Source organism: Sycon ciliatum, chromosome 2, assembly GCF_964019385.1.
Source record: "Sycon ciliatum chromosome 2, ocSycCili1.1, whole genome shotgun sequence".
Classification (NCBI taxonomy): Eukaryota; Metazoa; Porifera; class Calcarea; order Leucosolenida; family Sycettidae; genus Sycon; species Sycon ciliatum.
Genome location: NC_088644.1, coordinates 37,818,659 through 37,842,641, shown reverse-complemented (window position 1 = coordinate 37,842,641; position 23,983 = coordinate 37,818,659). Strand labels below are relative to the sequence as shown.

Sequence of the window (23,983 nt, the reverse complement as noted above, 5' to 3'; positions counted from 1 at the left end):
GCACCGGTCAACTTGCGGTTGCCAGGCCATTCGTTGATCGATCAAGACGCCGAGGTATTTCGCGCTGGTGGTGTGCGGAAGGACATCATTTCGACAGCGTACAACCACATCCGGCTGCTGCCCACTGCTGCTGGTAAAAACCAATACATTGCTCTTCTTTGCATTTAATACAAGACCACGAGCGTCCAGCCAACTTGAGAGGGAGGTAACCGCCAAGCTGAGCGCATCGGACACCTCTTGCGCTGTCCGTCTTGCACATGTCAGGGCGATGTCATCCGCAAACCGCAGTGATGATGCCGGCGCAGATTCAGAGGGGACATCTCTGGTGTATATGGAGAACAGCATGGGTCCTAGTACAGAGCCCTGCGGCACCCCACAAGTGCACGGTACAGTTCTGCCCAGTCGGGAGCCCATACGAACGCGTTGATGGCGCCCAGACAGATAGTCCCGAAACCATTTCAGGGCTGTGCCGGAGATACCGATGCTGAACAAGTCCTGGATGAGGGTGGCATGCTTCACCTTGTCGAAGGCTTTACTCATATCTAACAGGCATGTTGCTACAACAGAACCATTGTCTCGGGCTTGGAGGACGGTGTCTGAGAGCAGTGCCAGCGCATCTTCGGTCGAGTGTCCAGGGCGGAATGCAAACTGGGTATTAGGGAGAGCTGGGTCGACGAAGTCAACCAGGGCTTTCTGCACCAGCTTTTCGAGTAGCTTAGAGATCACGGGTAACAGCGACACAGGGCGGTAGTTTGTGGGCACGGATGGGTCTCCGGCCTTGAACAGGGGTGTGACGTGGGCTAGCTTGAAACCTCTCGGCACTTCCCCGCTGCCTGGACAGGGACGCATTAAAGGGGAAGTATACCCTAAAATCAAATTTTCACCAGTTGTAGTCTTCGGGGTGCTGAGTCGAATGGTCTTGGTCCGAGGAAGCTGAGACGCTCCCTTCCTACTTGAATCCCAATCGAACTCGCGCACTTCCACCGAAACTGGGTGACTGCGCCCTACTAGATGGGGATTTGTATGCAAAATGTCACTAAAAGCGCCATTTCGTTCTTATAAAAGCACGGATGACCGCGATTGGCCCATATGTTGTAGTCTTTTGGACGCTGAGTCGACTGGTTTTGGTCCGAAAAGGCTGCGATGCAGCGTTCCTCCTTTATTCCCAATCGAACATGGTTGAAGAAGCGGTCACGTGCTCCTGCGTACACCAGTCACCTGGTCACCGTGCCTGCAGGGTACAACTTACTAGCGTGTTTGACCTTTTTTGGGTGCAGTCCTGTCACTCGAGTTGAACTCGAGTTGAACCTTGGTGTGAAAGTTGTCGCCTGCTGGCGCGGTGACCAGGTGATTTGGGCACCCAGGAGCACGTGACCGCTTGTTCAACCATGTTCGATTGGGAATAAAGGAGGAACGCTGCATCGCAGCCTTTTCGGACCAAAACCAGTCGACTCAGCGTCCAAAAGACTACAACATATGGGTCAATCGCGGTCATCCGTGCTTTTATAAGAACGAAATGGCGCTTTTAGTGACATTTTGCATACAAATCCCCATCTAGTAGGGCGCAGTCACCCAGTTTCGGTGGAAGTGCGCGAGTTCGATTGGGATTCAAGTAGGAAGGGAGCGTCGCAGCTTCCTCGGACCAAGACCATTCGACTCAGCACCCAGAAGACTACAACTGGTGAAAATTTGATTTTAGGGTATACTTCCCCTTTAAACAGTGTGACCAGTGAAGGGGCAAGGATATCAGCGCTATGTTTCAGTACAAAACCGGGTATGTCGTCACTTCCTGTGGCCTTGGTCGTGCTATTTCTGGACATTGTACATTTCTGGACATTTCGAGTAAAATAATTTTTCGTCGCATGTAGAGTCAAGTCAGTCGAGTTGATGAAGTTTTTTTCTTGCCGTAGTTGACAGCTGGGCTGTTGTAGTTTCTCCTCGTGTCGGTGCTTTGTTGATAGCCTTTTCTTGTGCGGCATTTCAATGGGTTTTGTTGTACTATGTCGCCTATGATGAGAATTTTGAATTTTGAGTAAAATAAGAAGTAATGGACGAATTGTTGGCTTCCCCATGTGCACTCCACTTCAGACGCTGTATAGTCATGGACTTGTTGGCTAGAAGTGTGAAGAGGCCAACTGCAGTCCACCAATAGAAAATAATGGTGCAGTATTATAGGATGCCTATTGACCGTCGGCTATTTTACTTTCATGTCCAGAATTCCATACACTGAAATTTAGGCAAAAAATTGGCCTGTCAAAAACGTCCTTTTTTTTTTTTTTTTACTAAGTACACAACCTACTCGTCAGAAGGGGAGAAGACAACAGTGTGTACAATGACAAAACAGCAGGGAGAGTAGGGGCTGCAAAGCAAGCCTGTGCTGGTGAGGCAAGCCCACAACACCGACCTATGGTCTCGGCGTTAACGTGAGCTTGCGCACCATTTCCTGCTATCAAGTCTCTGGGATCACAGCATGAGCAATTGTCACATAATTATTTCAGTTTGGAAAGATGAAGGATTAAGCCATACACTAAATACAAAGATATAAGAAAAATGCTGTCCCTGCGGGAATTTGCGGAAAAAATCCTCGAAAACTTGCGCAAGAAATTGCGGCAGAAAACAACAAAAAATGCGGCGAAAAGTGCGGAACTTGCCAGGAACTCCCAGAATTATTGGCAGAAAATTGCGGATTTGGGCCAAATCACGAAATTTGTTGTATCCTTAGAATCGCTATTTGCGTACTGTGGAAATAACTACAAGCAGGATCATGGAAAGCACTGTATACTGCGTGAAAAGTGCAGAAAAATGTTAAGGTGGCAGGCTACCTTCGGCGCCTGCCGATAACATACATGCATTCAAATGTCTGTAACATTGGCATCCCTCATTATTTTTGCACCAAATTTTCTACACATGCTGGTCAGATAATAAAGAACACTTGAACAACCACCACACGTGCATTTTGACTTGGAGAACAGGATGCTGGACACACCAAACAAGAATATCGCAAAAATGCGGTCAACAAATTTTTGGTACAAGTTTTCTGCAAGGATTTTAGCAATAGCCAGATACTTATGTTACATAATGAGTGTTCTTGCTCAGTACTAGATGCTCACGAAGAGATTTATGCTTCTAGATGTAAAGAATCTGGCTGACACACACATAAAGAAATCACGTAAAGAACGCGCCGTTGGTCCAATTATCTTTCTGTGCCCATACGTCAGTAGATGTGACAAAATCTTCAAAAGTAGAGACGTGAGCACCTTGCAAATTTGACGTAGATATGAATACATATATAGTTTACTGGATTTGGACATACCAAACTGGAGATATGGTGTACCAAAGGTCACACGGTACCCCCCAAAAAGGGCAACTTTTAGCACTCAAAACCCACCAGGACAGTACGTAACGCCTTCCGTCTCTTTGGCCTTGTCTGCATAACCCTTTTTGAAATCCCTTCGAATCACCATCGCCAATGTAGGATGTGTAGCGAAGGCCATTGAGAGCCTCAGATCGATTCCAAATCTTCACTACTGCTGCAGTCTCCATGGCTGGTGTTGAGACATTGGTGTTGATGTCGCAGCTGTCAGCATGTGCAGCCTTCCAGGTGGCAAACTCCGCTGCCGTGACTGTCTTCGTGTCGCGTTTGTTGTCCCAAACCTTGCAATGGTTGGTTGCAATGCTTCGATAACACCTCCACATCCACCACCTTGAGTGTGTCGTACGCAATTCATGTTTGGACACCAAACACAGAAGAGTACCCACGCCGCATCCATGTGCCGTCAGTGCTTACGCCACGTGTGACGGATGGTCAGATCCACTCGCTTGCCGCATAGCCAGTAACTCTGCAGCATGGTGCCGCATGCTATTTGTCCCAACTTCAACTGCTGCATCATGCAATGCTGAACAGTGAGACTGGAACGACCGTCCGTACATGGGCTCAGGCATATCCATGATGGCACAGAACATCCTCAGTGCTTCTCTTCCCTTGCCAATCATCCGCATGGCCATTGCTGAACGTCTGTTCACATCATAAAATCGCATTGGTGTATGTTTTTCAGCAAGGCGGCCCTCAAATACATGCCCACAATGATCGCAGGTAAGCTCAAGAATTGGGGCTGGGCCATATCGAGTCGACTCCTGGACGAGCAATGACCCAGTCTTGCAGTTGGCACAGACACATGATGAGCCAAGAAGACGTGTCAGGGATGGCAAGTGGACGATTCTGCTACCACTGTTGTGCTCGTCCGAACTGTCATCATCATCATCAGACTCGTCGCAGGACATAACCTCATCGCTTGAATCACCAGTACAAGAATCAGATGCCACGGAAGATTGATTTGCAACATCCTCAGATGCTGCGACGAATACGTCCAAATCACCATCTTCAGTTGTGGGCTCTTCACGAGCCAAGACAGTCCTTTTCCGCGGGGGAAGGCACTTCTTTGGCCTGCTGAGAACCCTGCTCTTGCGTTTGTTACCCATGGCAGATGATCCACCACGGCTTACGTCTCCAGCAATGTCAAAACAAAACTGACAAGGCTTGATGAAACAAAGCTACAACAATTATTTGCTTTGCATGCTGACACTTCGCTGACAAAATTTATTTTGATGTCAGCTGACTGTCTACCACGCGTACGTCATGAAGGGCAGCCATTTTGGAAATGATTGCCACGGCAACGGATCACAGAGGAGGCCCGCTAGCTCGCGTCAAAAAATTAGAGCGCTACGATCGAAATTGATGAAAATAGCGCAAAAATGACTTTGGTGAAAATTTTAATTGTTTTTGCAATTTCATGCAATTTATTTCATATTCAATTTTGTAATTGTCGCACTTACAATCCACTATAACTCCGGAGCCACTGGACCGATTGACCCAAAATTTTAAATTCTAATGCTTTGTGGCTACCCCAATCAGAAAAGTATCACAGTTAACCTCAAATCAAAAATTCGATTTTTCCCAATTCTGAAGGTAGCCTGCCACCTTAAAAGAAGTGCAGAAAACAACAAAAAACGTGGGAAATCGCGGATTTTTCAGAAAATCGCGGGTTTGAGCCAAAATCGCGAAATTTGTTGCGTCCGTGGAATCGCGATTTCCTGGAGGGACAGAAAATGTAAAACACACAGCCAGTGACTAGTGGGGTTCCATTTTATTTTCATGTCCAGCGGCTATTCACCTCGTAGAGGCTATCGAGTATCGTCAGTATACCGGTACATGTAGTACAACTAGTACAGTATCGATATCTCCAGCAGCTGGTTACCATTGGTTACGTCAGGCATGCAGCTTTCAAAAAAACAAAACTCACTGTAAAAGTCGAATCATTCACAAGTACAAGGACAAACAGAGTACTAAAATAGAGTATTATCATATTCTCAGAATCCTTCAGTCTAATCTGTGTAAGTGAATGCTTTTTTGTGAAAGACAGTTTGCCACTACATGTACAAATAACAATTGCAGTACTGTCATAGGACAGGTCAGCCCGGAGTGAAGGACGCTCTTTTTTTCCACGCAGCTCGCAGGAGGTTTCTACGTGTGCGATTACGAATTATTTTACTTTGTGTGATAGTTTCACCAGTACTGTAGTTAGTTGAGAAAGCTCTGAGAGTAGTGATGGCCGTTTCAAAGCGCAAGCGTGTAGATGTACGTGACTTGGACTCACCCTGTATGATAGTTTACGAGTCTATCGTACGCCAGAATTGCCAGGCGATGCTGGACAGATGCAAAGCTTTGGGTGTTCAGCTGAGGCCGCACATGAAAACTCATAAGACTGTGTAAGTACGAGGAAATGATCATTGTGTAAAGATAGAACACAGTGATTCGAGCAAGCACACGTACCGTACGCATGCACATAATGATAAGCACCTTTAGCAAACCAAGCTATGAACACAACTCAATGAGTGCGCGATATAAGGAGCGATAGGAACCAACGGGGCGAGACCTGTTATGAACGAGATCAAAGCAGCTAGCTGCTCGATAAGTCGCGCACCCGATCATGAAGACGAAAATGCGTGACTTATCGCGAGTGCGTGACTTGCACTTCTGTATGCGTATACAAAGGTTTTTGCCGTCCAAATTGCAAAAGTGTGCGACTTATCGCGAGTGCGTGACCTATCGCGAGTGCGTGACTTATCGCGAGTGCGTGACTTATCGCGAGTGCGTGACTTATCGCGAGTGCGCGACTTAAAGTGCGTGACTTATCGCGAGTTCGTGACAAAGTGCGTGTAGACTGTACTTAATGGGTGCAGCAGTCTCCTGCCACACTCCCTGTTCACAGTAGGTTGCAGGGTTAACACTTGTTCCGATTTTTCAGAATTGTTCTGACTTTTACATGTCGTTCTGACAAACCGACCGAAAGTCTGCTTCGCCATCTTACTTCGAATGTTCACCAAAGTGCGCTGATCTGATGATTTGAACCCTTGAAGGCCTCAAAAAATCTTTTGGCTTTTTAATGGGGAACTCTGTCCCCTTATAACCCCACCCCCTTGCCCGGGGGTTGACCGGTTCAGCTTTCTACTCATAGCAAAGTGGCAGCCCTGAGGTTGCCTAACACAAATGAACATTGCTTGACGAGTTCAGCGATTTATAAGGGACGACTGTTTGGCGAGAATTCACGTGTTGGTAATGGGTGTAGAGGTGATGGCTTGTTGTGGCTGGTCTTGCACACAGCATTCTCCCAGTGGTGTGCCTGTCACTTGGACTGAGCTAATTAGACCTCTCGGCTGCAGCGTTCCGTGAACCTCTTTCTGGCGGTTCTCTTCATCTCGCCAGCAATAACCTCGCCACGAAGTGAACAGACTCGTAACATGACACATTATCGAAGCAGTGACATAGTTTTACTAAGTTTGGCAACTCTTCCAAAATTTGGCGTAGGCAGCACTGCGGTGGGAACTTAGCACTCTGTCATTGTCTTCCTTTTCTGCACGCTTTTTTTTGCTGCAGAGAAGGTGCTCGTCTGATGACTGGCGGCTCGTGCTCGTGTATAGCAGTGTCGACAGTTGCCGAAGCAGAGTTCTACGCCGACCATGGTTTCGATGACATCCTCTATGCGTATCCGATTGCGGGGGAGAAAAAGGTAAATCCTGGCTCTGTGCCCTGTGCCCGAACAGCGCGGATTGCGATGCTGAACGGAAGATGCTAGAAGGACCAGTTTAAAATTGTTTTGGTTTTGGTTTTTGATTTTGCTCTAGTGCAAGCTTAGTATTCTTTGGAGGTATGCTATTTGCATTAGACAATTGGGGTCATATTTTGTGCGCCGTAAACGCAGCATTCGCTCACTGTCAACACATTTATACCTGTATTGGCACACACAACAGTGGCGAAAGGCTGTGTAGCTATAACTTCAAGTTTCACGCATTTCAGCGATCATCAGACAGCAGCATTCACTATCGAATCCTCTACAAGCAGGCCTAGATATTTGATGCTAGTGTGGAAGCTAGTGCATATGTGTGAAGTGAAGACGTGGCATTGGGACAGTGGTATTGAGTTGTTTGTGAGAGTTAACGGATATAGGTGAGAATAGAGGCGATAACAGGGCAGTGTTACCGAGTCATCGAAGGCGATAGCGACAGTAGCGCAAGACCATAGCAGGCGTGAAGAGAGAGAGAGAGAGAGAGAAAGCACCATGGCGCCAAACCTGGTGCAGGTTGCGCCATGTTGAAAAACAACTCTTGTAACTGATGGTGAGAATTTGGACAGGTAATATTTTGTTCTCGTTTATACCTGTATTGGAATAGTATTTGTGTTCGAAGTCCGAAAAACACGTTGAACCGTCTCTGCTGGGATGACAGCTACGCCATAGCTCAGCTGTTAAGGCATCGCTGACCCAAAGCGAATGTCCCTGGTTCGAGTCCAGGTGGTGACACTTGAATTTTTTCACCAGACTTTTCCCGTTTTCAACTCCCTCAAACTTACGAATAGTTTTTGTGTTGTTTTGTTTTCAGATTGAGCGTGTTCTTGCCCTACATCAGCGTGTGGACAATTTCCACGTAATGGTGGATCATTGTGATCAGCTGGCTCTTCTTCTGCAAAACTCCGAGCCAGTGACTAAGAATTTGGCAAAGCCATGGTCAGTTTTCATTGACGTGGACGTTGGGTACAATCGAAGTGAGTGAGTGCGATTTCCCCCACTCTGTCTGACTTCATGCTGCTTCTGTGCAGCAGTCGTTAATGATTCACACGGCAGGCGCAATGCATGTCGCACGCTTGAAGGTGCAACATTGCCACACTCCTGTGAGTACCCAGCTGAAATCCTGAGTCTGAATCTCTTGTTTGTTTTGTTTAGGAGGGCCGGCTGGGCAAGTTTTGGGCAAGAGGGCAAGTTGCCATGCGCGTACGATTAAAAGTCACAGTGGCAGGGGAAACAGTTAAAATTATCGTTTTGAAAACGGCAAAACACAAGCTCTCAGTGTAGGCTGTGACCCAGCGCATGCTTTGCGTGTGCTTTGTATGACATGCGTGATGAGTTCTGAAAAAGGTAATGTCAACAAAAGGAATTCCGCTGTGGACCAGACAAGCTGCGGTGTTGCACAGTCTTGTATATGTACTCTGATTTCAGAAATTTCCGGTGCTCAATATTTTCGGTATGAGGGCAACAGGCTAGGTTAGGTGAACAGAAATTTTCCGTACAGACAAGCAGTTCCCTATTGGATTATGTGTGTTAGTGTTTGTTCGGTGTATTGAAATTTTAGGTGTGAAACAGACGCAAGAAAGTACCGAAAATAAAAGTACACCGAAAATTTGTGAAATTACAGTACTCTGGCTAGATACTGTAATGTACTCACACTGACACTTGTCATCCAGAGTGGTGAGCTCTTGTCTTACTCTGTCGTGTCAATATAATTATAATTATAATTATGTAGAAAAGAAAGGGACATATGGATACGAGTTAAGAGTAACTCTCCATCACTGTAACTGGATACTATTATACAGTCAGAAAGTGCAATAACTAGGCACGAAACTGACAGAGTACTGAGGCATTCGACGTCCTGACACCTAGCTTCAACACATCTCCGTAGCGCTAACCGACAGTTTCAAATTATAATTATGTGTTATTTATATGTGTGTGTGTGTGTGTGTGTGTGTGTGTGTGTGTGTGTGTGTGTGTGTGTGTGTGTGTGTGTGTGTGTGTGTGTCCCATATGGTGCAGTGGTATGTGCAGCGATTTCCAATCGATAGGTTGCGGGTTCCATTCCCGACGATTATGGTCACACACGTCTTTCTTCTCTTTCTCAGACTCTTCCTGACTTTTCTTTCATTCTCCTGGGTGGTTACCAACAGCCAGTGTATGCCGGAGTATGTGGTGTGGTGTGTGTGTAGAAAAAGAAAAAAAATGGAAAAATGAAAAATAGGGATTCGCTGGCCAGAAAAAGTCACTTCAAACAGCTGTGTGGTGGATACCAGGCTAAAAATAGTGGCGGTCAATTCATCAGCCTTGCAAGCTGTTGAACGGTGTAATCCCAGCACAAGTTGCTATGTCTAAAACATAGCTGTTCGCTATCATCGCTCCCGCGATGGGCATGTCTGAGGTCTGAGGTGTGTGTGTCCCATATGGTGCAGTGGTATGTGCAGCGATTTCCAATCGATAGGTTGCGGGTTCAATTCCCGACGATTATGGTCACACACGTCTTTCTTCTCTTTCTCAGACTCTTCCTGACTTTTCTTTCATTCTCCTGGGTGGTTACCAACAGCCAGTGTATGCCGGAGTATGTGGTGTGTGTGTAGAAAAAGAAAAAAAGAAAAAAAGAAAAAAATGGAAAAATGAAAAATAGGGATTCACTGGCCAGAAAAAGTCACTTCAAACAGCTGTGTGGTGGATACCAGGCTAAAAATAGTGGCGGTCAATTCATCAGCCTTGCAAGCTGTTGAATGGTGTAATCCAAGCACAAGTTGCTATGTCTAAAACATAGCTGTTCGCTATCATCGCTCCCGCGATGGGCATGTCTGAGGTCTGAGGTGTGTGTGTGTGTGTGTGTGTGTGTGTGTGTGCGTGTGTATGCGCGCACGCTCGTATATGTGTGTGTGCGCGTGCGTGCGTTGGCTTACGTACACAACTTGTGTCATCTTCTGCAGCTGGTGTTAATCCGTTTTATGATTATGCGTTTGGCCTTGCTGAGACGATTGACAAGCTGCGGTCAACACATTTAGCCGGCTTGTACGTCCACTGTGGTCATAGCTACCATTGCAAGTCGCCTGAAGAGATCAGAACCGTCGTGAAGGAGGTGGCACGGGACACTGCCCAATTTGCTGCGCAGTACGTATAGGATTTATGAGAAAGACGATGATGCGTATAACTATTGACTGGTGACATTGGCTGCTATGTACATGTGTAAGCGGGCTAAGTAATTGTGTGAAAACACACAGGGGTGGCAAGTGCAGATAGAACTGAGAGGCAAAGTCGCCGCCAGTCTAGTTGGTCCGGCTTTGACCAGGTGACTTGTCGGTTTTTATTTGTCAACCAGCCGTGCCCTGGTTGTGAAGGAGGCATGGCATAGTGTGACTGCACGTAGCTGTCAATGCTATGCGTATCTGCTGTACTGGCGAGACAGGTTCTGGCTGATGTGCTACACGCCTGGATTCAGAGATTTCAAACGCAGAACTCTGCAAGTGACTACAATTTAAGAGTGTGCAACTTGACGATTCCGCAGCCCACGGCGGAGTTATTTTATCCTTATGACATCAGCCTTTCGCGGCCATTTGACTTATCGTATTTCCCTGAATATAAGTCGCCTCTTTTCACACTAAAATTCAAGGGCAAAAATGGGGTTGCGACTTACAATTGAGCATGCCTTACTACTGAAATGAACACAGTACTGTCGGGCGCCGAAGAACTGGGGGTCAGGGTTCTACCCTAGCCCGTTCTTATGTTTAGCGAACACAGCAGTTTTGTTCTTATTCAATGGTACTCGTACAGTCATACTTTTGAAGTACATGTACTTCAAAAGTATGACAAGTCTACATGTGGACTATACATGCATGTATCAGCACCGGTACATGACTGTTGATAATAAATGCAAACCTGCCAGTTCACACGTTTTTGACTTACCATGAAACTACGGAAATGTATCATCCAAACCTACAGCATCGCAGCTACATGTACGGTAGTTGATGCAGAACAACGGAGCGTAGATCCATGTGTCCTGAACCTGATGAACTGACGCCGTGACAAGACAAGCACAGAAAAGCATACACACGTGATCATCCTTCTTTTCTTTCTCTTCTCTTCTGACGAATAATGACGGAATAAAAAAAGTTCTGCCATTGGTATAGCCAATAGCCAGTTGAGTCATCTTTCCAAGGTTCCTTTTGAGTTCCTCTCTCCCCTCTCCCGGGGAGACCCACGTGACCAGTTTTGGTAGTGAGCAAGTACATGTATAGTGAGTAAGTAAGTAAGTAAGTAAGTAAGTGTGTGTCTGTGTGTGTGTATATGTATGTATGTATGTATGTATGTATGTAGAGCTCACTGACTTGTCAGTTTGAGCACTCTGGCAAGGTACGTTCGGGCCTGATTGGAAATTTTTATTTTCATTGCTATCAGGTTCGGCCTCATTTCCTCTGTGCTGCGCTGATGAGTTCAAAAAGAACGAAACAGCATGCTGTCCGCAGATTGAGTATGTATGTATGTATGTATGTATGTATGTATGTAGGACTCAGTATAGAGTCCATGCACTATATGATGTCCAGCACCCTATATAGAGTCCATTGGTCCAAAATCCACTATACAGAGTCCAGGAGTCCACTCAGTTTTGATCAGCTTCATCCTGCCGCGCAATCCCCTATAAGGAGTACACTTTTTCTACAAGTCCCCTATTCACGGTCCAGGGCCAGGGGTCCAGTTTATCCAGTCACGCCGTCCTGTGTGTTGTGCCCCGAAAGAGAACACATTTTTTTTTTTAATTTCAGTTTTGCTTGCCTCGTGGCAGCGCATTCCTTTCTTCACTTCAGCCATGGCTGCCAATTCTGCTGTGCAGTTGCTGACAGTAATCTGTCTCGAGCTAACCAAGGAGGATAAGGAGACGTTCAAAATCAAATTTGGAAAGCGTCTTGTGGTTCTCTGAAGACGTTTCATCAGTGCGCGGGATGAAAGCAGAAATTGCAGAACGAGAAAAGTTCAGCACAGTTCAAATCTGACGAGTCAGGTACACTGACGCTCTCTTTCGTTCGACGCCACAAGGATCCCCTGTTTGGCTGGCCATTGCTGCCAGTAAGACGTTTGAACGGTTTCATCAGAGCGAGGGATGAAAGCAGAAAGCGGAGAAAGAGAAAAGTTCAGCACAGTTGCAATCTGACGAGTCAGATACACTGACACTCTCTTTCGTTCGACGCCACAAGGATACCCCTGTTTGACTGGACAAGAGCTGCCTGTACCACCGTGTCAAAAGGCTGTCCAACTACATGGCAGGACGATGACTGAGGTAAGGAAGCTTTTACTCGTTTCGATTGGTCTGCTGTTCTGTCGTTATGCTTGAATTTTTTTCCATTTTCAAGGAGCGAATCGCGTTTGTTTGATGTTGCTTGAATGAATGCCCTAAAAGTAATCAACCACTTCGTAATAGTCCTCAAGGACTGCAAGGACTTTGCATCAATCGTATATGATCGTCTAGCTATCATCAATTTTTATTTCATGAGAAATGTATTTTTATCCCTGTGGTAATTATGTGAACTCCACGACACTCTTCCTGTAGTATGATGTCGAATACAATGGGATCCACAAACGCAGTGCCAGTGTACTAGTAGTAGTAGGACTAGGAGGATTGCTTGTATGCCAATGACAAGAAAAAGCTTCTCAAGCTAATACTCGTATTCCCTGAAGTAACCGTTTTGATGTCACGAACATGACATTGTGTCAGTGAAACCTCGTGACAACAAATCATTGCATTTCCATCTTGGGGAAGACTGACTGACAGCAACGCTGTACAGATTGTTAAAATCATCTCATTTCAATTTAGTTGCAGTGAAGTGAAACACTGTGTACACTACATATATGTTGGTGTGTCTGTGCGTTTTGAGTGTGCACAAACGATCTTATTCCTCGTATTACTAATAGATTATTGTACCCACCATCACCTGTTCACAGGTCTTTGAGTGGATTGATTTTCATTGAGCATCACATTCGTTGAGAACTTGGTAGTTGTGTGCTCCCATGCATCATTACGGTAATAAGCGTATCCTTGTGCTATCTATTTGTTGCAGGTGTGCTGATCTTCAGAAGCTTGCGGAACTGAGTGCTGCTGAACATTTGCATGGCCATGAGCAATGGTGAAGCTTGCTATTGCACTCTCAGCATGTGCTAGTATTATGCTGACCACTGCACTATGTTACTCTCTTACACTACTACGTGTATGTAAACGTGCGTGTACCCGTCCCCGTACGCATTCGTTTCGTATAATTATTTGTTATCCCTCTTGACTTTACATGTAAATGGGTGGACGTTTGCATGGCTGTTGGAGTTGCGTGTGTATTGTGTCTCTACTCTTTTCTTGGTGTTTTCTTGGCGTTGTATAAGTGTGTGTGTGTGTGTGCGCGCGCGCGCGCGCACAATAATTTGAAAACAAATAATTAATCCTGGGCTCTCCATTATTCTCTTTCGATTCTTGGTTTTTTTCTAGGTATTTTCTTGTCGTTGTGTGGGTGTGTGCATGTGTGTGTGCGTGCACAATAATTTGGCAACACTACATGATTGAGATATTGTAATTTGCAGCGTCTGCGAAGAGACCACTTGATTTGAGGATGGTGTTTGTAGGGTTTTTCATGTAATGACGTGGCTGCAGTGGCGCCTCAATACATATTTTTTATCTTGAGAAGTGAATGATGTAAAGGATTAAAGGGAGAGGCCGTTTTCTGTTTAATATTCACTGCTTACAGCAGATCCTATGTCTATTTTCGAACTCGATAGGGGATGCCTAATTGGCTGGACTTTATACAGGGGGTGTTGTCCACATAAAGACTCTTTATAGTTGATTTCAAAGTTTGGACTCCGTACAGTTGATTTTAGACCAATGGACTCTATATAGGGGTGAAGCCAATTGGCTGGACTCTATACAGGGAGTGATGTCCATCGAAACTTTGAGCTCACAGTTGATTCCAAGTTTGGACTCTGTACAGTGGATTTTGGACCAATGGACTCTATATAGGGGTTGGACATCATATAGGGGCTGGACGCTCTACTGAGTCCCACATGTATGTATGTGTTTCAGACTGAGCGAGAGGGGCATAGCATGTCCTGTAGTTGGCATAGGGTCTACTCCATCCTGCAGCCAACCACCCGATACCGTACCAGGCATCACCGAGTTTCATCCAGGAAACTACATCTTCTATGGTGAGTGGTGGTTGTTGTTGTTGTTGTTGTTGTTGTTGTTGTTGTTGTTGTTGTTGTTGTTGTTGTTGTTGTTGTTGTTGTTGTTGTTGTTGTTGTTGTTGTTGTTTGTTGTTGTTGCTGTTGCTGTTGCTGTTGCTGTTGCTGCTGTCGCTGTCGTCGTCGTCGTCGTCGTTGTTGTTGTTGTTGTTGTTGTTGTTGTTACCGGTGGTGATGGCGGCTGCAGCGACGATGGTGGTAGTGTTGATGATGATGATGATGATGATGAAAACGATGATGATATTGTTGTTGTCATTTTGATTGTCTAAGTCGTTGTTTCCGTCACTGGCGTGACCACTTTTGCTTGTTTGCCCACCTGATTGTAGATCTCCAGCAGCACTGGACCGGTGCGTGTGAGGTTAGTGACATTGCCGTGCGGGTCATGACTCGTGTCATCGGTCACTACCCGGATCGAAATCGTCTGGTTATCGACTGCGGATTCACCGCCATCAGCAAGCAGCACGATGCGGACACGTCTCTCTACGCCAAGTTTGACGATCATTCCGAGTTGAAGTAAGACTTGATGTTGTGAACGTGTTCTTTTCATTTACCGTATTTCCGGAGTATAACTAAAGCGACCCCACTGGAGTATTTGCCGCACCCAAATCTTGGTTACTAAATACAGACATCAACCCTGTACTTCACGATTCATTTGACAAGCGTAGTATAAGCCGCACTGACCTTTTTTTTAGGTGAATTGTGAGTGTATAAAAGGGCGGCTTATACTCCGGAAAAAATAGAACCCTGTGCTGAGTATTGAGCTTTGTTTTGTTTATGCTTTGCCATTGGGCATGTGTCTGCTAGGAGTACAGCTATCCTGCAATAGTGTGGTCTTTAACCCTTTATTTTTCTTGCGCCCTTGTCTTAGAAGCTGCTATCTTGACTAGGGTGTGTTCAGACTTATCGGAGTGTCTTGTATCAAAGCCTGTCTCATGATTATAGAAGCCTGTTTTGAATAGAAGCCTGCTTTTCAAGATACACTGTCGGCACATAAGCCTGGTTTCAGTGTTGAAACACATAGAAATACCTGGATTGAATAGAAGTCTTATGTGAATATAAGCCTAGCCCTGACATCTGCTTCTACAGGAATAAGCCCGGCTTTAGTACTCTTGATTGCGGTATACGTGAATGTACTGTAGTGGGGAGCAGTGCGAAACCGGTAATGCCATTCACACGCAATTTACCATTTTACTGACTACAGATTTGATAAACACTATGAGTGAAACATGTGCAGTCGATAACGAAATCAGTGTTTGGCAATTGTTTGATTTTATTTGCAATGGAGAACCTAAGGTGATTTCTGAATCAACGCTAGGCTACAGCAACGATTTTCCTCGGCAGAGAACAGCAGCTCGAACGAAGTCAGCGTACCGTACCCTCCAGTCGCCCGGGTACGTTATGCGTGCCTGCCGATCCGCCATGTACGTGTATAACAATTGATGAGTGGGCGAGATACTCGTAAGGGAAGCACCGTAGCATTGGCAGATCAAACCCGAACGACACAATGGCACGCCAGAAATGCAAACTGTACAAAACTAGAACAGCCACAAAAAAGGTCGCAGTCTTCTCTTTACGCTCTACGGAACCCTTTCCAGGTCTTATCAGGGGTGTTGTGGAAACCTTTCTGTGATTCTACAGCGGCCAAAATTGTGAAATGCCCACGTGTGCATTTCGCAAAGACATCATTGATAGGTGTACAAATGGTATAATAAGGAACTTGTCTTTTTGTAGTTCAAGTTCTGTACTGCTACTGTACAGGCAGAAAGTTTTGTCGGTCAATAATTTTGTCCAAATATGGCGTTGTCAGGATTTTTGTCAGGATTTTTTTATAGTGTCTCACTCTCCCTGTATTTCATCCTGCCCTTTCTGTCCTCCATCTTCCCTTCGCGCGCCAATTTCTGTGTGTGTGTGTGTGTGTGTGTGTGTGTGTGTGTGCGTGCGTGTGTGTGTGTGTGTGTGTGCGCGTGCGTGTGTGTGTGTGTGTGTGTGTGTGTGTCTCTCTCTATCTATCTATTTCTCTCTCTCTATCTCTCTCTCTCTCAGGTTGTTAAGCATGTCTCAGGAACTGGGGATCGTAGGATCGTCTGATGACCGGCCGCTCAATCTGGACAACTATCCTATTGACAAACGTCTGTTCATTCTGCCGTATCATGTAAGTGAAGCGTGCGCTTTACTCAGCGTACTAGTGCACAGCAGTCTATATAGTAATCGATACTAGTTCATCTGTTTCATTCGGGTGTTGTCCGCTATCGTGCTATAAGAGAACATCTGTGGGTGCACATCGAGTACACGTTCATATTTGCGTGCTTCTCTTACGCCGAGTGTATGCATAGTACATAGAACACGGTACAGCAGTCTAGTCTGCTGTGTAGGATAGTTGCTGACTTGCCGTGATCTGCTGCTACGGTCAGTCAGCTTGTTTGCAAGACACGTCAGGATGGTGCAGACTGATAGTTACAGCATGTGGGGGCGTGCATGTCCCATGGCGGTTACCTGCCACAGATGCACTGATTGACGTCAATGAGCTATGAGCTTGGAATTCTTTAGCTTTAAAGGGGAAGTGCATCGATTTTTCAAGTAGGGTCCAGAAGAAAGACAATTTGATATCGGTTCGAATGGCATATCTCTCGCTTCCATACGATAAGCCAAACTTGCCAAATCGCCAATTGTATGCTCACGTTGCCATAGCGACCAGCGGAGTGATGACTTACGAAAGGCTTAGCTCCTCCACAGAGAAGGTCGATCACTGCATAAATTGGTCATTTTCAATTGTCTTATTGTATTCACGATGTGAAAGAAGTGCCGTGAACTATTTGTCGCCCTTCTCATGCATTTCCCTAGGCTGACTGTGCCTTGGAAATGGTTTCCTCCAGGACAAGATGCTTGGAATTCGCCGTCTCTCCTGAGACATTTTCAGCAAACTTTCAAACCTACGACATTATTTCATTCGTCAATCTCCACCGCCCGTCGTCTCACCTGGCTTCAGAAGATGTTTCGAGAGATAGGAGAGTCGCCAGGAAGCATCACATTCATCTTCAGGAAGTGGAAAGAGCAAACGGCATGGTCCTTGGTTGGGGGAAATGCTGAACGTCTGATTTGTCCCAACCAAGATTTCAGCATTTTGTTCGTCACTATTTTCGCTTGTCTGCTGGTGTCTCCGCGCTCCAGCTTTCTCCTATCGGTGTCACGTCCCAGTACACAACCGAGAGGACTACTAACAAACAGTTCACTGCACTTACAGCATTGAACACAGCCCTTCTTTCACTTCGTGAATACAATACACCAATTGAAAATGACCAAATTCTGCAGTGATCGACCTTCTCTGTGGTGGAGCTAAGCCTTTCGTACGTCATCACTGCGCTGGTCGCTATGGCAACGTGAGTATACAATTGGCGATTTGGCAAGTTTGGCTTATCGTATGGAAGAGAGAGATATGCCATTCGAACCGATATCAAATTGTCTTTCTTCTGGACCATACTCGAAAAATCGATGCACTTCCCCTTTAATAGAGGTTTTTCAAATGATGTCACACACCCCCACTCGGCGCTCTGCTGGCGTGTTGAGTGGCAAAAGATGAAGTGAGATCGAGATTGGCTGCGGCCGTCGCAGTTTCAAATTCAATTTATTTATTTTGTTGACGGGTTGTCGTCTTTCTTTGCTATCCGCTCAGTCCACACTCGCCATTTTCGCTTTACGCTTGATCTTCAGGTTTCTCTTTAGCGCTTTGTTTGTGTAACCGACATTGATCAAGGTCGAAATGGGGAAGAGCTGCTCCGCTGTTGGCTGTACAAGACGATTCAAAAAGGGCGACAAGGGCTGGACAAGATTGCCCTCTGAAGAAAGTGAACCTGAGCGCAGGGAAAAGTGGATAACTGCTCTGCGAAGGGAGAACTGGACACCAGGAAAGCACAGCTGGTTATGTGGAGCACATTTTATCGGCGGGGCGAAGAGTGATGAGCCTTTGTCACCAGACTATGTGCCACGTGTGTTTGCGTTTGTACGGTCCCCAGTCAAGAGGAAAATGCAGGAGGAGTTGGAGGCTTACCACCGGCGTGCAAAGCGGACTCGTTTGTTTGCTGATCAAAGCACTACAAAGGCTGTGGAATCGACTGCGCAACCTCCTACTCCTGATCCTGCTGAATCCGCGTCCACTTCAAAATCTTGCCAAACAGATCTCACCATGGGCAAGCTTCACGATTTGGAGAGTGAAAAGGAGCAGTTGAAGGCATCAGTAGCGAAACTGCAGGCCGGAGTGACGGAGTTGGAGCTGGAGAACGCCACCTTGAAGCTGAAGCAGCCGTCATATGGGTACACTGAAGATAATTTCAAAAATGACCCTGCCAAAGTCCATTACTACTACACTGGCCTGCCTGATGTGGAAATCCTGTCAACTGTCTTCTCTTATGTGTCAAAGCCTCTCTCTGCCCTTGTTGCCGCAATTGCCTTTCACAGGCACAACAAAGTCTGAGTGGTGGTCCAATGGCTTTCACTATGGAGAGGATCTTGGTTTAAAAGAAGACACTGGTTCACACAATATACAGAATGTGATTGATGAGGTACAACAGTGTAATCGCTACTGACATACGATTTGAATACCTCAAAAACTAGAAAACTACCTTATGCCATACTCCATACACAAGATATCCAGCGACGTCATGCGTATACAATGTAACAGTACAAGTTGCAGGATGACGGCATCGTCAGGGGCAGACTTGAGCAACGTACATACCATACGGCAGACTGTGAAATGAAGAACAGGCATGCTGGCATGACCAGTGAATGCTGAACAGTACCTCAGTATCAGTATTCCTGAAAGGTAGGACCACTCCTCAGGCTTTCGACTTCTTCTGGCGAGCTGCCTTGTGGCATTCAGGACAATGCCAGCTCTTACCGGCCTTCTTCTTGAGGCCTAGGCACTTCACATGGAAGAAGCGGCGAGTGCAATTGATACTAGCACACTTCGCTACATCACCGGCCTCTTTCCCGCCACAGTAACAACCACCCGGCGATGACAATGTAGTCTGTGGCAGACCCACTGTGGCTGATGCGCCCGCTGCTGCTGGTGGTCCGTCAGGTAAGCCATCAAAGTTCTTTGAATACCATTTAGCGGCTAGTTCCGGTAGTACTCCAAGTTTGTAGAAATCTACAACGGCCTCCAAGGCTTCAGCCATAAACGGTGCATCAGGAAGTATGCGCTCCACGTGCAGCTCTTCCTTGTTCCAGACTATGAAGTCACAGTGTCTGGCAGCGCACACCTTCAGCTGGAGCTGGACCTGATAGTAGTAAGCACGGTCGTGCTTTAGGCGAAGCTGTGGCAGCAACCCGGGTTCTTCTCCAAGCAGAATTTGCTCTCGTCAGCAGCATCAGCGAATGCCTTGTCCTGGCATGAATAGGGACACTTGATCTCAAGCACACCGGCCCCACAGCATGCACAACTGACAGAGCCATCTGGGCTTGCCCCAAGATACGGGAAGTCAGGAGACAGGTAAAGACCGCACTCGGTCACAGACAGCTCCTTGTGAGCAGCCCCCTGCTTCCTTGCATACAGCTCACCCGCACTGGCCTCATGCTCACAGCCCCATTTAGTGGCTGAAGTTGTGAACGCTTGCGCCTCCGGATAACAAATGGCTTTGATGAGCGACACGGATGGATTGCTGGGATCGGTGCGCGTAGCAGCTTTGAAGCGGGATGCTGTTACCCTGCCAGCACGGTAGCGAAACCACTGCTTGGAGGTAGCCTTTGTGAGCCTCTCCACAGCCTTTGCCTCCTCCGCAGTAACAGTTATTGCGCTGAACACTTTTTCACAGTGCTGCAGCACATCGGCAAAGTTGGCCGTCAACAGTGCGTCGTTGTAGAGCTCTTCTACCAGGTATGGTGGGCAGCCGTCCTGATCCTTTGGAGCGTACCGGTCAGAGAAGGCAGGCATAGTGTTCAGCACCGCACAAGAGCCAGCGGAATCCAGAGAGGCACATAGGGCATCAACTTCCTCAGCTGTGGGATTGTCAAACGGAGCAGGCTTGCTCTTGGCGGAACTGCTGGTAGCTCTTGGTTGTTTATTCTTGTCCCTCCTTGGGTCGGGCACAGCAAGATCAATGTCAATGACCCTAGCATACTCCACATTTTTCATGCTTGGGGCAATCCACTGACAAGGCGGGGAGGTACATGCAGGCTCCACTGCCATGGACGTACGGACAGACAAGCTCATGAGCAAAGCTGCGATGTGCGAGCACGCTTCGCCCAGGCCAGCCATGCGCGTACAATGTGCACAAATCACGATTCCGTCCTTCTCAGCGGCTACCCAAGGTCTCAGATTATCTGCAGACACTGTCTGCGAATGCCTGACCGAAGCTGTCACGAAAAATTTCGTGCTGTCAGCATTTTCAGGAAACGACAGGACGTCTCCAACCCAGCCAGATTTTACGAAATTATAAGCGTCCAGACTTTTGTAGGCTTTCAAGGACTCTTTGGTGTACGGACTAGGAGTATTTACAAGATAGTTATAAACATCAGGCCACTCGATACTCGGGAAAAACTCCACGGCAGAATTTTTGGAGAGGACGTACGGATCGGACACATTTGAACCAATTCGGTCAAGCTTCTCGCGATACCGCTTCTTGGCTACTTTGTCCAGCTCACCGTAGACTTTTCCAAATTCACTAGGCTCCATTTCAGCAGTCATAACAAGCAGGTACCCTCTCAAGAACGCACAAACAAGCACGAATCTGATCGTCAAATCAGCAAAGAAATACTGGAATAGTGCAAACTCAAATCAAAAAGTGCAGCTGTCACCAGGGTCACTAGCTGTCACAGTCTTTTTTGCCACTCAAGGTCTCCTGAGCCCACGCGGGAGCGGCACGTGACCACTTTTCGAAACACCTCTAAAATATAACTGCGATGATCCGGACAGTCTTGGGAAAAATATGCAGGCATGACGGACTGAATGTGCAAGGATCACCTGCTGACACGAAAGAAGAAAGTCCTGCTTAGGGAAGCGTTGTACGGAATTGTTGCAAGAGCATGGCGCACAATATTCACTAGCTTTGCTGAAGGCGTATGGTGTTGTCACACGGTGGCGTACATCGGGTAGTGCCAGGGTCCAGCGGTCTTCGATACTAGTATACTACAGTTGCACTCACTGAAATCCGACCCAAAGTGCAAAGCAGGCGCCCTCAACTAGCACGGCCCTTGACGCCCTGGAAGTGGAATGAATGCGGCTGGGCGTACACATGTACACATACAATGATGTAATCGGAACTGGTCCTGGGCGCCAGCTTTGCACTTCGGGTCAGATTTCAGTGAGCGCAACTGTACTAGTATTCGGAATGGACGCCGTCTTGTGATTACACAACTCGAATACAGTCATGATGTCAGCTCAATGCCGCTGGGGAGAAGAAGAAGGGAATGCCTGTTGCCCTCATTCTCGCTGTAGTGCTGTGTTGTGCTACACATCGATGTGACATCATTGCAGTCTCCACCTCTGACCTCAAGAGTGTACCTGTTCAGAAGCTTGGCTGGTGGTGGGGTGCATCATGATTATGATGCACACTTATGTTAACCCAGTCACGTACAGTCAACCCTGTGAATGATGGCGCTCGACCGTGCAGGAGAGAAGTGTCGTTATTATTCCAAAGGTTGAAAGTACTTGAAAGTACCGTGTTTCCTCGATTATAAGTCGCACCTTTTTACACTAAAATTTAAGGGTAAAAAAAGGAGGTGCGACTTACACTCGAGCGTGACTTACTACTGAAGTCAATATATCAAATCGATATTGCTCAAACCTGAAAATGGGGGTGCGACTTATAATCGAGTGCGACTTATATTCGGGGAAATACGGTATGCCTCCGGTCGAATCTCACGAGAACCTTGATTATTTAAAAGTACATGTATGCAGTCAGATGGTCACTAGGTCTGAACATAGTGTGCTTATTTAAGATAGTGTTAAGATAGTGTGGTTATTTAAGATAGTGTTAAGATAGTGTTAAGATAGTGTTAAGATAGTGTTAAGATAGTGTGGTTATTCGCGAGTTGTTGTTATACCCAAGGTCATTGTTCGCGAGGTTGACTGTACAAGTTTTCGATGTGAACTGAACGCACCATGGCTTGGTTATGACTGCCCTGTGCGATCTGCCCAAGCTATAGGGACTGTACAGAGGATATGCAATTCACGCCATGATAGTACGTGTTCCACTCAAAGCTCTTCTATCTATGGGGTTTCTGTACGCACCTTCCCTATACATGGGCACTTTGCCACTCAGCTAGCTCCCGTATAAGGCGGATTTGACGTCATTGCATATCCTCTCGATTCTCGTATGCTTGTGACTGACTAGCATGTCATCGGTCACCGCGCAATAGATTGCTGAGCATGCCTGACGGACGCCGTTGCTCTGTGTTCCCTTTCGTGTATTTCTACAGTCGTGCGCGGTGGCGGGTCTTCATTCGGTCTACCATGTCGTCGATGAGACTGACACTTGTACCGCAACGTGGAAGCCGTGTCGCGGCTGGTGAACGCAAGGCCCTGGAAACCGTGTCGCGGCTGGTGAACCCAAGACCCCGCAACGTGGAAGCAGTGCCGCGGCTGGTGAACGCAAGGCCGTGCCATACCTGCACGTGTGCTTGGCCGGAACTGTCACACGAAATGTCCCACGAAAATGTTTGTGGGACATTTTGAACATTAACAGTGTGGTGTGTATCTCTCTTGATTCATGGGAAACGTAGGCAAGTGCTTGTTCTACGTGTATCTTTGAGTTCTTTGTTGTTCAGTGTTTTCTCTGTTTCTTTGGGAAGTACTCTAGCTAGTGGCATTGTTTAGCTATGCAGTCACTTTACTTTATTCTCTGTATGGTATGCTGTGTACTTAGCAATGCCAACCTGTACTGAGCTCTGGTAACCTGGGGATATAGTGTGCTCTGGCTAATCAGATTTGTACGAAGAGTTGATTCGTATGGTGGCAAATACACGCCTGCCTGCCCGTACATGTTTTCTAAGCTGCAACGTTACTCTGGCACAGAGCTCTCCTTCCTTGTAGGAGCAGTGCGTACTAGTATTCAAGTCGACTCGCGGATTTCATTTTCTTCCCGGATTCCCACTGTATGCGCCACTGTGTACGGCGGCTGCAGCTGTTTTCTTAGCTCTGTTGTGTAGTGGCGATGTATGTACCGGCAGAGCTTCTATGCCCCATGCCAGTGCATGCAATGCTATGCAGTAGAAAGTCACATAAGGTTGCACATTTTCACAACTTTTGAGAATGCTATAACATGTCGTGTTTAAAAATATAAGATACTAATATCAGGGCAAAATGTGTGCAATTTTATGTATAGTGACTACGCAAGTGTGCTGCCTGTGCAAGGCCCATGGGGCTATAAAGGGATTCTGCTTTGAAATTTGCAGTACTGTCGGTCGCTGAATAACGGGGGGGGGGGGGGGGGTCAGCCTCGTAGCCTAGACCGTTCTCATTTTCATGTATTACAGTCTATGTGCAGCCGAGTCACCGTGTGTACATTGGTATGCTATGCTTGATGAAATTCTAGCCTGGTCGTCCTTCGGCACTCCGTTCTTCGGCGACTACCCGATAGTACTGTAGGCAACTTGTGAGAGGGGTTAACTTATGTGCCATGCTCTGGCTCATGATTGTATTTACC

The 23,983-nt window shown here is 46.7% G+C and overlaps 1 protein-coding gene across 1 annotated transcript; it reads left to right on the top strand.

The window, feature by feature from the left end:
• Positions 1 to 5,356: 5,356 nt before the first annotated feature.
• LOC135809957 (D-serine dehydratase-like) lies at positions 5,357 to 23,658 on the top strand. The gene is made up of 8 exons (XM_065323407.1): positions 5,357 to 5,766; positions 6,935 to 7,067; positions 7,936 to 8,098; positions 10,064 to 10,244; positions 14,188 to 14,309; positions 14,672 to 14,858; positions 16,389 to 16,497; positions 22,758 to 23,658. Exons 1-8 carry the CDS (start codon positions 5,606 to 5,608, stop codon positions 22,848 to 22,850), a joined length of 1,149 nt encoding a protein of 382 aa, XP_065179479.1. The 5' UTR covers positions 5,357 to 5,605; the 3' UTR covers positions 22,851 to 23,658.
• The last annotated feature ends 325 nt before the right edge of the window (positions 23,659 to 23,983 follow it).